Source organism: Trichechus manatus, unplaced genomic scaffold (assembly GCF_000243295.1).
Source record: "Trichechus manatus latirostris isolate Lorelei unplaced genomic scaffold, TriManLat1.0 scaffold00023, whole genome shotgun sequence".
NCBI classification, from domain to species: domain Eukaryota; kingdom Metazoa; phylum Chordata; class Mammalia; order Sirenia; family Trichechidae; genus Trichechus; species Trichechus manatus.
This window is the reverse complement of record NW_004443959.1, coordinates 7,243,331-7,260,073: the sequence shown is the minus strand read 5'-3', so window position 1 is coordinate 7,260,073 and position 16,743 is coordinate 7,243,331. Positions and strand designations below refer to the sequence as shown.

The window sequence follows — 16,743 nt, the reverse complement described above, 5'->3', positions numbered from 1 at the left end:
TCTGTGGATGCTGGCTAAACTGAGTCATGCTGGATTGTTTGAAAGCACAGCTGAAGCTTCTGAGTTCCGTTGCTTTCTCTCCTGCTGTGGGAGAGCTCAAAATCAATTTTTAAAACATTGCTTCTAAAACCAGGGCTTTGAACTGGTTTGTTGCTGTTAGAACCCCTGCTGAGAATTTGCATTTCTGACAGGTTTCCAGGCGATGCTAATGCTGCTGGTTAGGGACCAATTCTGAGAACCGCTAGTAGGGCCCAAAAAACCCACTGCCGTCAAGTGGATTCCAACTCATAGCGACCATATAGGACAGAGTAGAACTGCCCCATAGGGTCTCCAAGACTGTTACAGAAGCAGACTGCCACATTTTTCTCCTGTAGAGCAGCTGGTGGGTTCCAACCTCCAACCTTCTGGTTAACAACCAAGTACCTTAACCACTGCACCACCAGGGCTCCTTACTAGTAGAACCAAACCAAACCAAACCCATTGCCATCGAGTTGATTCCAACTCATAGCAACCCTATAGGACAGAGTAGAACTGCCCCATAGAGTTTCCAAGGAGCGGTTGGTAGATTTGAACTGTCGACCTTTTGGTTAGCAGCTGAGCACTTAACCACTGTGCCACCAGGGCTCCTTACTAGCAGAGCAGTGGTTCTCAAAATTTATTATACATAGGAGTCACCTGGGGATCTTGTTAAAATGTAGGTTCTGATTCAGTATATCTAGGGTGAAAATGCAAATTCTCAGCAGGGGTTTGAACCAGAACGAAGCCCTGTCTAAAACCACAAGGAGAGTTTGACTGAGGCTTGAGGGCTGACACTCAGTGGTTCGCCATGGAGAAGTGCTGCTCCTTGTGGGGGAGGAAGTGTGTAGGGTCCTTTTTCTGTTGTCCCAGATAGGGGATCAACTGGCGTTTGGTGCCAAGAGGGAGTGGGCAGGGATACTAAATGTCCTGCAGTGAGTGGCCTATGTAATGAATTGTCTCATCCCAAAATACCACATAGTGCCTTCATCACCAAGAGCTACTGCTAGGAAGAGTTGGTCCACATTGATACCTCAGGAGCAGCTTCACGTGACAGCATTTTGGGGAGGGCTCATGGGCTTAAAGTCTGCTTGGAGGCATGTAGGGTTAGCTCTCCAGAGGGAGGAAATACCTGTAGTTCTTCTATTCTTTGTGTTAAGGTTCAATTCCCTGCCTACCCTCTTTGATAGTTGTGTGTAGTTCTCCCAAGGAGCGGGTATCTTAGTCTCTGTGGAAGTTCTTTTGGCCCTTGAGGACAAATGTTTTGGAGAGTCCAAGACCTGGTCTAAAATGAAATGATAACAGCAGCCAGCACAGAGGTGGCTGTGAGGGTCAGAGGAGCTGCCCTGTTTGAAAGCTCTTTGTAAACAATAATTTATGTATTTAACTTTTTATTCATTTTATTTTATTCATTTTCATTAATCCTAAATAAGAGGTGAATATAGTTTGGCCTTACTTTTAAGAGACCAAAGCTATAATTCTCAAACTGCAGTGTGCTTGAGAATCAGCTGGGGTGCTTGTTAGTAGTGGAGTTTTCTCATTTCCAGAGATCTGATTCTGTAGGTCTCAGGCGGTGCCCAGGAATGGACAGTTTTAACAAGCCTCTGGTGGTTCTGATAAGGAGTCCCTGGGTGAGGCACGTGGTTAATGCTCTTGGCTGCTAACTGAAAGGCTGGAGATTTGAGTTCACCCAGAGATGCCTCAGAAGAAAGGCCGGGCAATCTACTTCTGAAAAATCCACCATTGGAAACTCTGTGGAGCACAGTTCTACTCTGACACACATGGGATCACCATGAGTCATAATTAGCTCTACGGCCCCTGGTTTGATTTTTCTTTTTTGGGTTTGATGGCTCTGATGTGACCCCTTCTCAGAGTAAAGTTAAGGAAACGTTGCTCTAACCAGTGGTTCTCAGCCTTGGTTTGCATTCGAATCACTGTAGGAGATGGGGATCATTGGGATGCCTGGGCCCCAGCCAGACGCTGGGAATCTGATTTAGTTGGAATGGGCTGGGGTCCAGACAGATATATTTTTAAAAGTTTCCCAAGCCAGTTTAATGTGCAGCCAGGATTGAGACCCACAGCTCTAAATGAAAGGGAAATTTTGTGTCAAATTGGTAAAAAAAAATGTTTGGTAACCAATTCTTGATATTTTGAATAAACCACGAACATAGCTGAAGTCGTGAGCATACTGTTGTCTAGAGTGGGCAGGGATGACTCATTAACAGCAGTCAGTACCAGCTTCTGTTCTCTTTGATTTTTTAGTCTGAAATTAGCTTTCAAGGTTGGAGTGGGGCCGGGAGCACAGCTGGATTAGTACTGCCCTCAAGTGGTGAAACTGTGGTGGTGCTTGCGGTCAATTGGGCCGCTGCTTGTCTGCAGAGATACACTTCTCTGTTCCAACTCTTAGAAGATATGTTGGAATTTATAGATAACGATGATGATGGTAATGGGTAGCTACCATTTATTGGGCCCAGACTTGTGCTAGGTGCTGCACTGAGTGCTTTACATATATTTTCTTTAGTCTAGAGTAAGTTTTATTCTCCCCCTTTAAAGATGAAGCAGCTAGGGCTCAGAGAGACAAAGCTTGGGCACATACACAACTTTGGGATGAAACATTTTTAGAAGTCGACAGGCTATTTTTCTATGCTTAGATACTTCACTAGGTGCTCAAACTCCATTGTAAAGCCGTGATACTTTTATACCAAGTAAGTGTTCTCCAAATCAGGAGGAGGTTTTATAGAAGCTCATTCCCAGTAACAGCCTAATCCATACTCTCAATGTTGTCTAGGTATCTTACCAAACTCCGGGCCCCCCAAAAAACGTCACAAAGGGTGGTCTCCAGAATCTCCATCAGCTACAGATGGTGGCTACCCCCAGGGTGGTGGGAACAGAGCTAAGTATGGTAAGTGACCACAGCCTTGCCAGACCATGATTTGGGGGCTGGTGGTGGTGGTGGTGGTGGGGTGTGTGTGTGTGTGTGTATGGTGGTGAGGGAGTTTCTAGGGAGGCCGACCTTGGTATAACAGAAGGATCTCTTTATCATATATTAGAGTTGCTTAACATAGCCTCAGATCCCTCGTGTAGTAGTGAGTTCCCCAATCCTAGAGGAATCTAAAAAAGGTGCTTGCTTGTCACTTGGCAGGGATATTGAAGAGGAGGAGACTGACTCCATTTGGTGCGGAAGGTTAAACTCAGTGAGCTTAACAATTCCTTTGGCCTTCAGAGTCTGATTCCAAGACTTTGGGGCTCCCATGAGCAGGTACATGGATCAGGCTGTTAGCAGATATGACAGCGGGCTGGACGTTAAGTCTACTAGAGATGGATGCTTTGTCAGGTATATTTCACTAACAATCTTGTCATGTTTCTAGAGACTGCAGGCATGTCCTGTGTGCCCCAGGTTGGCTTGGTGGGACCAGCTTCAGCCGCCTTTCCTGTTGTGGCCTCCGGAGAACCAGTGTCTGTTCCCGACAACTTGCTGAAAATATGCAAGGCCAAGCCAGTGATATTTAAAGGCAAGTACAGCAGTTGAGTGGATTGTAGGAGAGCCTAAAAGAATCCATGAGAAATAGTCAAAAACGAAACATTGTTCTGAGAAAAATCTCCTAAAACTTTCCAGGGCGATGAAAGAGCTGAGCAGAACAAATCTCCAGTTTAGTGACTGATCTAATGCCCAGAATTCTAGGGCCTGTTAAACAGTTTTCCACAACAACCAGAAGGTGAAACTATTCTTTCCATTATCTTCATTTGCATGTTCAGTTGCTCTTTCATTTATTCATTCAACTTCCCCTGGCCCCTACCATGGTAGCAGGCATAGTGTCAAGCACCAGGGACTTGGAGATGGATAAATCACAGTCCTTTGCTTCAGAGAGCCTCTTGTCTGCCCGGCTGCCCTGTTGTCCCCCTAAGTCACTATTATTTTTTGCCTATAAAATCTGACTGGGGTTGGGCAAAGATAGCCGTGGTCAGCTCTGTAGAATTTCATAAAATAATATGGGATTTATCTTAGTTGCCTTACCAGAAATACCACAAGTGGCTGGCTTTAAAGAACAGAAACTTATTTTTTCACAGTTCTGGAGGCTAAAAGTCCAGATCAGGGACTTGGCTGTGTCAATTCCTTCTGTGAACCTCTCTCCTAGTTTCTGGTGGCTGCTGGCAATCTTTGGCGTTCTTTTGCTTGTAGCTAGGTCCTCATATGTCGTCTGCCTTCCCCCAGTGTGTGTCTCTATGTCTGTTCTGGTCTGTTTATAATTCAGAAGGGATTAGGTTGAGGATCCACCCTACACTGGTATGATGTCGTTAATATAACAAAGGAAAACCCTATTTCCAAACAGGATCACAACACATGTTTTGCGGGGACACAGTACAATCCATAACAAGATTTGACCTCTGTTTTGTATCATTGGGCTAAAATAACCTATGTGAAGGTAGATTTTGACTCAGATCAAAGAAATCCCTTTCTAATGAAGTGGGGTACAGTGTGAAGATTTGGCCAGACTTATTCGATGATGGTACTCACCAGTACAGTGTACTGGCCTGTAGACACCACACCCCCCACATCATATGCCAGACCCGTCTTGAATAAGTTAATACTTGCACGTGGTATCATGCCTGTAGTAATAGAGAAGGGAGGGTGGTAGGAAAGGACAGGAGGGTGGTTGGAAAGGACAGTTTTCTTTTTTCTAAAAATAAAAAATGGGCAGGGTATTCAGGAAATGGGGTACAGTGTGGGTTTTGAACTTAGCGTGAGACAGGGCCAATTATTGGGGAGGGTGGGGTCCTGTTGAGTCCTATGGGCTAAAATGAAGGTCAGCATCATTCATGCTGCGTGCGTTCATTGCATGGCCATTACGTGTCTGTGGTTGGCCCTGAGAACATGGTTCTCAGAAAGCAGAGACAGGACAGGCCACAGAGCATGAGAAGTGGGGGTGGGGCTTCACCTGTACCTACTCTGCATCAGGAGCCTCGGAGGCGTCTGACACTGAACAGTCGCACAATACAGACTGTCCTTTTTGTCCCTCAAGTGCCCTGTGCTTCCTCCCACTGTCTGTTTAAGCTGTGTGTCCCTCTCTATAAAGTGCTTGCTGCCCTGACCTCTGTCCCCCCACAACCATGTGCCCAAAGACCACCCAAGCTTCCAAACCCAATCAGATGCCTTCTCCATGAATCACTCTCTTTCTCTTTCATCTGAGCCTCATTGCAGCTTCTCTGTGTCTCTTTTATGACAAACATTATACCCTTCCTTTATGTTATCTCTTATAAACCATAATGTTTGTGAGCAGAGATATCCAAATTGTGGCCTCTGTAACAGCAGAACGAGCATCACTTGGGATCTTGTGAGAGTTGTGAATTCCCAAGCCCCATCCCAGAATCAGAATCAGGCCCAAATCTGCATCAGAATCTCTGGGGTGGGGTCCAGCAATTTGTGTTTTAACAAGCCTTCTAGGGGGTCCTGAGCATGATCAAGTTTGAGAAGCACTTTCCTTGAGGACATGAACTGTGTTTTAGTCCCACATTTACCCTCAGAGCCTACCAGGATGCCTGCACATAGCACATAGCAGGTCTTCAATAAAAATATAGGCAATGGATAAGTAGAGCCCCTTCTGTGTGTAAGATACCACACATACGTTTGACACGTTTGATCATCTCAGCAGCCCCATGAAGATTTGATATCTTCACTCCCATTTTAGAGATGCAGATACTGAGGCTTAGAGAAATTAAACGTCTTGCTTAAGGTCACAAGCTAATGAGTGATAAAGAAGGTATTTGAACCTGGACTTGGGCTCTTTCACCTTTGAGAGGTGTCATCAGAATTCATCTTTTAACAGTTAATTTGGTGGGTTCTGTCAGTGTTCTAAGTCTTCTGGTCCATGATTTATTTTCCTAGCTCAGCTTGCCAGAGAGTCTTGGGAGGATGCAAAGCAGAATAAAACAGTCCCTACCTGCTTGGAGTCAGGGAGGCAAACTGGCAAACAATCCAGGGCACCGATCCAGATGCTGCACACACAAGGTGGTGTGTTCTATCATTAGCACCAAAGGAGTGAAATTGGCAGTGGCTCTTGGGGCTTTGGCAAGTCGCTTCTCTCTGGGCTTTAGCTTCCTCACCTGCAGAATAAGGGGATTGGATTGAATGAACAAGAAAATGCTAAAGCCCGTCTCAGTTGTGGACAGTTAACGACTCTGTCACTCCAGGGTAACAGGAGGGCAGAGCAGGTGTGCTAGATCAGCAGTGGCTGGAAGGCACTAGTTTCCTGGAAAAGGGCATTTGAGTTACCCCAGTTGCAACTCACCTCTCTGCTTTAGCTGCCAGCACACAGGGAATCCATACGTGTGTGGGGCACAAGGCTGTGCACAAGGCTAGTTGCCAAGTAGATGCTGCTGCTTCTTCCTCTGTAGGCCATGGGAACTTCCCCTACCTCTGTGGGAACCTGAATGACGTCGTTGTAAGCCCTCTCCTGTACACGTGCTACCAGAATTCCCAGTCCATCTCTCGAGCGTATGAGCAGTATGGGGCTTCCACAATACAGCCTATCTCTGAAGAGATGCAGCTCTTACTAACCGTCTACTATCTTGTCCAGCTTGGTGAGTCTCTGTTCCGTTTACCAGGAACCGGTGGTAGAATAATCACTAAAGGTGAGAAATACTGACCGTCAGAGTGCTTTTGAGCACCAGCTTGGCCTGTTGGAGGTGAAATACAAGGAAATTGTGAGTGGATATGCTTTCCTCCAGCTTACCCAAGAACTTGGCTGCTAACCGAAAGGTCAGCAGTTCAAATCCACCAGCAGCTCTTTGGAAATTCTATGGGGCAGTTCTGCTCTGTCCTGTAGGGTCGCTATGAGTCAGAATTGACTCACCCACAATGGGTTTGGTTTTTGGTATGAGGTTACTGCAGTGGTCACCACCCTGAGTGGCTGGAAAAGGGGTTAAAATAGGTCAAAATCTATATAGAGTAATTGAAAAAGTAGTTTACTTGCCATTCTAGGAATAAAGTAGACAAGGACTCTTCCCTGAAGGAAAGTGAGAGATAGTAAACAAATAGAAAATAAAGCAGGGTGAGGGTGGGATGTATGTGGTTGTGTGTGTATGTATAGGTTGATTTAGGGTAATCAAGATAGTCCTCTGTGAGGAGGTGACATTTGACCAGAAGCCTGAATGATGAGAAGGAGCCAGCCTTGTGAAGCTCTGTGGAAGGCAGGAAAGGAGGGGCAGGCCATGAAGTGGGAAGGAGCATGGAGTGTCCCAGGACCCGTTCAGCTGCTGCAGAGTGAGAAAGGGCAAGGGTGAGAGGTGTGGTCAGGACGTTAGGCTGTAGTAAAGAATTTGGTTAGATTATAGACACATTGAGAAGCTACTGGAATATTTTTAAGCAGAGGACTGATGGGATCTGACTTTGCCTTTGAAAAGACCACGTTGGCTGCGGTATGGGATCAGGCTGCAGGGCAGTAGCAGGAGCCGGGCTGTTGCAGTCCCCCCGGTGAGAGGCACTGGTGGCTTGGCCACTTAGGGTGGAAGGAGAGAGACCCAGGTGTAGTTTGAAGGTATGGATGGCAGGATGTTTGTTTGAGGGAGGTGAGGGACAGATGAGGTGAACAATAGAGCCGAAGGATGAGCAGGAGTTCTGTCCCGGCAATTTCAAGTGTGAGATGCTTGTTAGTAGCCGCATGGGCTGTGTTGAGGACTTGGAGGCTGAAGCCCAGAGGAGAGGTTGAGGCAATCTGGGAAACATTAGCTTAGAGATGATACATATTGAAGCTGTGAGACCAGGTGAGATCATCTGGGGAGTGGTTATGGATGGATAAAAATGGCAAGGCTTGAGCCCTGGGAAGAGTCCAGTATTTAGAGATCATGAGAGGAGGAGGAGCGTGAGGAGCAATCTGAGATGGAGCAGCCATGAGACAGGAAGGAGGCCAGAGAGTTGCTGCTTAGGACAGACACGAATCTTGGAAGCATCCCTGATGCCCACGCTGTTTGTTCTCTCTCTGCTGCTCTGTTGTTCTGCTTTCTCACTTTTTCCCTCTCTCCCTTTCTCCCTCTGTCACTCTCTGGCTCTGTTGTTTCCCTCGCTCTTTGTCATGATCACATCCAGTCCGTCGGTAAGTCCTGCTCGGTCTCCCTCCAAAACATCTCCCCAGTCGAATCTCTATTACCTTCTACATCCCTGCCAGCCTTGTCCAGGGCAGCACGCTTGCTCCTAGTCTCCACATCTGTTAAAAATGCTCACAGCCCCCAATGGTTTCCCGTCACATGTACAATCCAAACTCACTCAAGGCCACAGGCGATCCAGCCCTGCCTGCCACTCTGACCTCTCAACCCTGTGACTTCCTGCCTCTGCTCCCTCTACTCCAGCCACTGTGTCCATCCTGAGCATGCCGATCTTGGTCTCACCCACAGATTTTGCACTTCCTGTTCCGTCCAAGCGAAATACTTTTGCACAAGACAATACTCTTGAGTGGTTTGCTCCCTTATGCCATTTGAGTTTCGATTCACATGTCACCTCCTCTGGAGGCCTTTTTGTCATTGTAACTAAGACAGCACTGCCCATCAGGCCCCTTCAGTGCTCTATCTTGTTACCTGTCATCTTGTCCTTTAGAGCACCACCACCCTCTGAAATGATGTGTATTTGTTTACTTTAAGTGTGTCTCCTCCAATTAGGATGTAAGCTCCATGAGAACAGAACATTTTATCTATCTTGTTCCCTTCTGTTTGTCCAGCAGCATCTGTAGCATAAAGTAGACAGTAAGTATATGTTGAATGAATGGATAGACACTGACAGAGAAGCTGGTGAGGAAAAGTGTTTCAAGGAGAGGGAATAGTCCACTGTGTCAATGTGTGAGAGGTTGAATGGAGTGAAGACTGGTCATTGACCATTGGACTTGGTCATATGGGAGTGATCAGTGACCTTGGTGAGTGGTTTAAGGGAAGTGTGGGGACAAATGGCTTATTGGAGTGGGTTGCAGAGAACAGATGGTGAGGAAATGAGTATGGTGAGTGTAGATAACTCTCTTAAGAAGATTTGCTGGGTGGTAGTGATTCTGGAAAGGGGACATTTTTAAGTATGGGAGGTATAACAGTCAAATTCTGTCACAACCCAGTGACTAGGTGGTAAACCAAAACCAAGCAAACCCATTGCTGGCAAGTTGATTCCGACTCATAGCAACTCTAGGACGGAGTAGAACTGCTTAATAGGGTTTCCAAGGAACAGCTGGTGGATTCAAACTGCTGACCTTTTGGTTAGAAGCTGAGCCCGAAATCACTGCACCACCAGGGCCCTGATTACAGATAAGGAAGCCACCTAATAAGATAGCTCAGGGTTACACAGATAGTGCTGGGCTGAGCTGGATTGGAACACGTCTCCTAAATTGAAGTCTAGTGCTCTTTTCTGTAGTTCACCCAAGTGTGAAATTTGGACATATAAGCCAGACAATTCATAAAAGAGAAAATATTCGTAGGAAACAAATGTTGGAAAATATTCAGTCTCACTAGTCATCAAAGAAGTGCAAATTAACAGATCAACCAAGGAATGTTTTTATCAGTGAAATGAATGACGGCAACCCAAATGGTAGTATCTAGTATCCAGTGCTGTTAGAGGTGCAGTAAAACCAGTATTGTCATGCACCATTCACGTAGAGGCAGATGGATACATTTAGGCCATTTGGAATCTCATGTATTAGTAGGTTCCATAAGTCCACTTTTGAAAATTTAGGCTAAGGAAGTAATGTTCTACACAAAAAGATGTGTATTGCAGAACTGTTTATAAAGGTGACTGTTTGGAAGTAACAGAAGGCTCAACAAGAGAGAAATCGCTAACTAAATTATGGTGCCTCCGTATAATGGGATATTATGCACCCATTAACAGTGCTATTTATGAAGACTGTAAACAGCATGAAGACATGATTGTGGTATAGCGGTAAGGAAAAAGGCAAGACCCAAAGTGTACGTACACGATCACTACAGCTATTTAGAACTAGCATATGAAAAAGAAGACTGAGACATACACAAAATAGTCGTGGTTCTGTTAGGACGGTGAGGTTATGGCTGCTTTTACGTTGTCCTGTATTTTCCAGCCGTCAGTAGTTGTTAGTTGCCTGTGGAGTCGATTCTGACTTGTGTTGGCCCCATGTGCACCACCCAGGGACTCCTGTGATATTATTTAACATTTATCATTTAGACTGTGTTGTTTTCAAGTTAATTTACACGCATCCCCCACAACTGCCCCATTGTGTATGTATAAAGCCACCTGTGCCAGACAGGTAGAGCAGATGCTGAAACATTTTCTGACCACATTGTCCTTGCCAGCGGCAGACCAGGTGCCCCTGATGGAGGACCTGGAGCAGATCTTCATGCGCTCCTGGCGCGAGTCGCACCTGACTGAGATCCGTCAGTACCAGCAGGCGCCTCCACAGCCCTTCCCGCCAGCGCCTAGCACCGTGGCACCCGTCACCTCAGCGCAGCTTCCCTGGCTGGCCGGCCTCGCTGCAAGCTCCTGCAACGACAGTGTGCACATCATTGAGTGCACCTACTCTCTGGCTGAGGGCCTCTCCGAGATGTTCAGACTGCTCATTGAGGGCAAGCTCACTAAGACCAACTACGTGGTGATTATTTGTGCCTGCCGGAACTCGGCCATCGAGTCCTGCATCGCGGTCACCGGTGAGTCCTGGGCCAGTTCCTCCTGGCTTGTAGAAAACCAACTGTATTTATTTCTGAATCTCTCTGCTTTGTAGTTCCCTCACCTTTTGCTGCTGCTGGCCTGAGGTTTGCAGTAGTGACAGCCCTCTTCAGAAGGGAGCCTTGGGCCCTTGGTACTGGCTGTTTACGTCCTCCACAGTATGCTTAATTCACAGTTTGTTCCTGTTTTAAATAGCAAGTGTAGCAGTTCACATTTCTTCCCTCAGGAAGATTTGGGTCCAATTTGAAGTCTACAGTCAAAATGAAAAAACCAAACTGGTTGCCATCAAGTTGATTCTGACTCATGGTGACCCCGTGTGTGCCAGAGTAGAACTATGCTCCATAAGATTGTCAGTGGCTGATTTTTTGGAAGTAGATTGCCAGGCTTTTCTTCCGAGGCACCTCTGGATGGACTCATACCTCCAACCTTTTGGTTATCAGCTGAGTGTGTTAACCATTTGTGCCACTCAGGAACTCCAGAGTCTAACAGACCTGGTTTGCAACTTGGTTCCATCTTGTACTTGGCCATATTGACGCTAACCCTCAGTTGATACACCTGTAAAATGGAGATTAAAAACAATACTTTATTGTGTTGTGTGGGTTAATGAGATAATTAACTAATTAATTATAAAAATATATACTGAAGCCCTACTATGTAATAGCCATTGTTCCAGGTGCTGGGGATACAGGAGGGAACACAACTAAGTCCCTACTTTCCTGGTATGTCTATACTAGAAGAGGAGGCAGACAGCAAACATGCATTTAACGTGTCAGTGCAGATGCTATGACAAAGCATAGCTCAGGGCAAAGGGACAGAGAATTAGAGTTGTTGTTAGGTGCCGTCCAGTCAGTTCCGACTCATAGCGACCTTATGCACAACAGAATGGATCACTGCCCAGTCCTGTACTGTCCTCACAATAGTCGTTACGCTTGAACTCATCATTGCAGCCACTATGTCAGTCCATCTCTGGAGGGCCTTCCTCTTTTTTGCTGACCTTCTACTTTACCAAGCATGATGTTTCTCTCCAGGAGCTGGTCCCACCCGATAATATGTCCAAAGTACGTGAGATGAAGTCTTGCCATCCTCACTTCCAAGGAGCATTCTGGCTGTACTTCTTCCAAGACAGATTTGTTTGTTCTTCTGGCGGTCGATGGTATATTCGATATTCTTCACCAACACGATAATTCAAAAGCATCAATTCTTCTTCAGTCTTCTTTATTCATTGTCCAGCTTTCACATGCATATGAGGCGATTGAAAATACTATGGTTGGGTCAGGTGCACCTTAGTCCCCAAAGTGATATCTTTGCATTTTAGTACTATAAAGAGATCTATTACAGCAGATTTGCCCAATGCAATAAGTCAGATTTTTTGACTGCTGCTTCCGTAAGCATTGATTGTGGATCCAAGTAAAGTGAAATCTTTGACAACTTCAGTCTTTTCTCTGTTTTTGATGATGTTGCTTATTGATCCAGTTGTGAGGACTTTTGTTTTCTTTATGTTGAGGTATAATCCGTACTGAAGGCTATGGTCTTTGATCTTCATCACTAAGTGCTTCAAGTCCTCTTCACTTTCAGCAAGCAAGTTCATATCATCTGCATATCACAGGTTGTTAATGAGACTTCCTCCAAACCTGATGCTGCATTCTTCTTCATACAGTCCAGCTTCTTAGATTATTTGCTTAGCGAATTCGAGTTAGAGGATACTATTTTGTAAGGCAGTCAGGAGACACCTCTGTAACAAGGTGACATTAGAACAGAAACATCAGGGAAATGAGAAAGCACACCTTGCAGATACTGGGGCAACGGCAGGGCTCCCCAAAACTATGTGGGAGCATGCTGTGCTGGACATGCTGAAGGAAGAGCAGGAAGGCCAGAAGAGAGGACAGGGCTGTGCAGGGTCTTGGAGGCTATTTAAGAGCTAGGTATTTTTCTCTAGTGAGATGGGAAGCTATTGGAGGGGGTTTTGAGCGAAGAAGGGACAGAATCTGACTTTTGTTTCTGAAGGATTACCCTGATGGTGTGAAGACTGGTGAAGAATTGATTGCGGAAGTCTGGTATCCAATTGGAAGGCTGTTACATTAGTCCAGGCCTGGTGGTGTCTTAGCTTAGGGTGGTAGAAGTGAGGGTGGAGAGAATTGGCCTGATTCTGTATATATTTTGAAGTCACAGCTTTTAAGGTTTGCTAATGAGTTGCACGTAGATTGTAGGAGAAGGAGAATTTTGGCCTGTGCAAGTGGAATAATGCAGTTGTCTTTCGAGATGGGAAGAACTGTAGGAGAAGTGGTTGTTTATTTTTATTCTTTAATTATTTGTATGCAGAGGGAAGTGGTGGCAATCATGTTTATGATGGAACCAAGAGCTCTCTCCGCCTAAGTGTTACATATTGCAGTGGCAATGGCGAGTAGGCAATCGGATATAAAAATCAGAAGTTCAGGGCAGAGGTTGGGTCCGAAGAATTTAGGAGTGATCAACATTTATGGGATTCTTAAAGTCAAAAGATGGATAATATGACTCATCCAGTAAGTGCAGAGAAAGAGATCAGGGACTACTCCTGGTCATTCTAACTTTTAGCCTCAGGAAGAGGAGAAAGCAGTCAAGGAGACTTGAGGAGAGACGACCAGTGAGGCAGGAGGAGAATGAGAGAACAGTGTTTAGGAAGCCAAAGGGAGGGTGCGTTTTAAGAATGAAGGAATGATCAATGGCTGTGATGCTCCTGTTAGATCAAATAAGACGAAGACTTGAGAACTGACTTCTTGATCTGTCAACAGGACAGTCATTGGTGACACTGACACAGCAGTTTCAGTGGGGTGCTGGACATGAAGGCTTAACTGGATTGGGTTCAAGAGAGAATGAATGAAGGTAATGAATACAGACAACTGTTTTGAGGAGTTTTGCTATAAAGGGAATAGATGAGACAGTAATTGGAAGGGCAATGGAATTGGGTGTTTTGTCTAAGTTGAGAACAGAAGAGCATATCTGATGCTGGAAATAATGCAGTAGAGAGGGAGAAACAGATGATTTGGAGAGAGAGGAGGCAGTTGTTAGGAGGAGATGTGCTTGAGTAGGGGGCGGTGCACAGGTAGGAGTGCTGTCCTAGGCACAAGGGCAGGGCTCCCACACAAATAGGAGAGCAGTGAAGTGTATAAGCCCAGATGTGGATAGGCTGGTAGATTTGGGGGGAGAAGATGCAAGTTCTATTTTGACTGTTCCTTTTTCTCTATTAAGTAAGTAGCAAGGGAGTCAGCAAGGCGTCAAGGTGCTGGAAGTTTGAGGAGCAAAGAGAAGTCCAAAATAATTATCTAGGAAAGTGAGACAGTAAATTGAATAGAAAAGTGTCACAGCGTTACGAGGCAGCACTTAAGAATTACTGGAGCACCCTGGGTGGCGCAAGCAGTATGTGGTTGGCTGTTAACCTAAAGGTTGGCAGTTTGAAACCAGACAGCAGCTCTGTGGAAGAAAGGCCTGGCAAACCACTTCTGTAAAGATTATACCCAAGAAAGCCCTATGGAGCACTTCTACTCTGTAACACGTGGGGTTGCCATGCATCAGGGGCCAACTTCATGGCAGCTAACAAGAGTTAGTGGTTATGATGAGTCAGTGTGGTTGTGAGCTTTTTCTCCAGCTGTGCTTGGCAGCTTGGGTACGGTACAGAGCAAGAGGAGAGTTTGGCCAGTGAGAGCTAATGAGGGGGATACCAGGGAGTGATCTTTGATGGACATGGAATCTTGGTCAAAGAAGGAGGGAAGTGAGGATAGGAAGACAGTGAAGGCAATGACATGTCCAGTAGACTCCATGGCTTTGAGGAGAGTAGAGGAATTCTTAGAGCTGGGGTATCAGAGGTGGTTGGAGAGTGGGGTGCTTGAAGTGGAGGTTATGGAAGGGAGTATAGTTATCAATAATGACAAAGTCCAGGGAACGCCCTGGGTTGTAGGTGGATGACATGAAGTAGAGGACAAGCTCATTGGAAGACATCATTTGTATGGAGCAGCATTTACTGCCAGGTCCATCCTTTGTGCGTAGTGTGTCCTTATCTCGCACAACAACCTCATGGATTCATCCTCCAGAACCATGTGAATGCCTGATTCCCAACTTCATCTTGTTAGTTAAAAAAAAAAAAAAAAAAATGCTTATTTTTTTTCCTCCTCTTCTTTTTTTTTTAATTGAACTTTAGATGAAGGTTTACAGAACAAATAGTTTCTCATTAAACAGTCAGTGCACATATTGTTTTATGACGTTGGTTAACAACCCCATAACATGTCAACAGTCTCCCTTCTCAACCTTGGAGGACCTTTTTTTTTGGTGAAAAGCTACATAGCTAAAGATACACCATTTCAAAAATTTCTACATGTACAATTCAACGACACTGATTACATTCTTCCAGTTGAGCTGCTATTCTCACTATCCTTTTCCAAATTATTCCATCATCATTACCTTCAACTCATTGCCCCCTAGGCTTCTCATCAAACCTTTTGAGTTGCTGTTGTCAGTTTGATCTCACATAGATAATTCTTTTTTTTTGTACTTTAGATGAAGGTTTACAGAACAAATAGTTTCTCATTGAACAGTTAGTATACATATTGCCCTATTAGTACACATATTGCCCTATGACAATGATTAACAATCCCAGGACATGTCAACACTGTCCTTTCTCAACCTTGGGTTTCCTATCACCAGCTTTCCTGTCCTCTCCTGCCTTCTAGTCCTTGTCCCTGGACTGCTGTGCCTCATTAGTCCCGTTTTGTTTTATGGGGCTGTCCAATCCCTGGCTGAACGGTGAACCTCGGGAGTGACTTCACCACTGGGCTAAAAGGGTGTCTGGGGGCCATACTCTCAGGGTTTCTCCAGTCTCTGTCAGGCCAGTAAATCTGGTCTTTTTTTGTGGGTTAGAATTTTGTTCTACATCCTTCTCCAGCTCTATCCAGGACCCTCTGTTGTGATCCCGGTCAGAGCTGTCAGTGGTGGTAGCCGGGCACCATATAGCTGTACTGGACTCAGTCCGGTGGAGGCCTTGGTAGCTGTGGTCCATTAGCCCTTTGGACTAATCTTTTCCTCGTATCTTGTTCTCTTCATTCCCCCTTGCTCCCGAAGGGGTGAGACCAGTGGAGTGTCTTAGATGGCTGCTCACAGGCTTTTAAGACCCCAGACGCTACTCACCAAGATAGAAGGTAGAACATTGTCTTTGTAAACTGTCTTATGCCAGTTGAGCTAGATGTTCCCTGAGACCATTATCCCCACAACCCTCAGCCCAGCAATTCAGTCCCTCATGGAGTTTGGATGTGTCTGTGGAGCTTCCATGACCTTTCCTTGTACATGTTGTGCTAGCTTCCCCAGTGTTGTGTACCGTCTTACTCTTCACCAAAGTTACCACGTACCTATTGTCTATTTAGTTCCCCCCCAATCCCTCGTAACCAAGAAAGATCTTTGCTTTTTGTGTGTAAACTTTTTCATGAGTTTTTACAGTAGAGGCCTCATACAATATTTGTACTTTTATGATTGACATTTCACTCAACATAATGTCCTCCAGTTTCATCCATGTTATGAGATGCTTCACGGATTCATCATTATTGTTTCTCATTGCATGTATTCCATTGTGTGTATGTACCATACTTTGTTTATCCATTCATCTGTTGATGGGCATCTAGGTTGTTTCCATCTTTTTGCAATTGTGAACAGTGCTGCCATGAACATGGGTGTACATATGTCTATTTGTGTGATGGCTCTTATTTCTCTAGGATATATTCCTAGGAGTGGGACTGCTGGATCGTATGGTGTTTCTATTTCTAGCTTTCTAAGGAAGTGCCATATCATTTTCCAAAATGGTTGTATCATTATGCATTCCCACCAGCAGTGCGTGAGTTCTGATCTCCCCGCAGCCTCTCCAACATTTGTTATTTCCAGTGTTTTTGATTCGTGCCAGTAATGCTGGGGTGAGATGGTATCTCGTTGTGGTTTTAATTTGCATTTCTCTAACGGCTAGTGATCGCGAGCATTTTCTCATGTGTCTGTTGGCTGCTTGAATGTCTTCTTTGGTGAAGTGTCTGTTCATTTCCTTTGCCCATTTTTTA

At 45.3% G+C, this 16,743-nt stretch overlaps 1 protein-coding gene across 1 annotated transcript in view; it reads left to right on the top strand.

Moving 5' to 3' along the window:
- Positions 1 to 16,743, top strand: part of GREB1 (growth regulating estrogen receptor binding 1) — a 104,598-nt gene that overhangs the window by 30,046 nt on the left and 57,809 nt on the right. The window contains exons 7-10 of the mRNA XM_004373051.1: positions 2,804 to 2,917; positions 3,384 to 3,527; positions 6,409 to 6,594; positions 10,309 to 10,659. Of these exons, the coding sequence (XP_004373108.1) occupies positions 2,804 to 2,917; positions 3,384 to 3,527; positions 6,409 to 6,594; positions 10,309 to 10,659 (795 nt within the window). The remainder of the gene's footprint in view (positions 1 to 2,803; positions 2,918 to 3,383; positions 3,528 to 6,408; positions 6,595 to 10,308; positions 10,660 to 16,743) is intronic.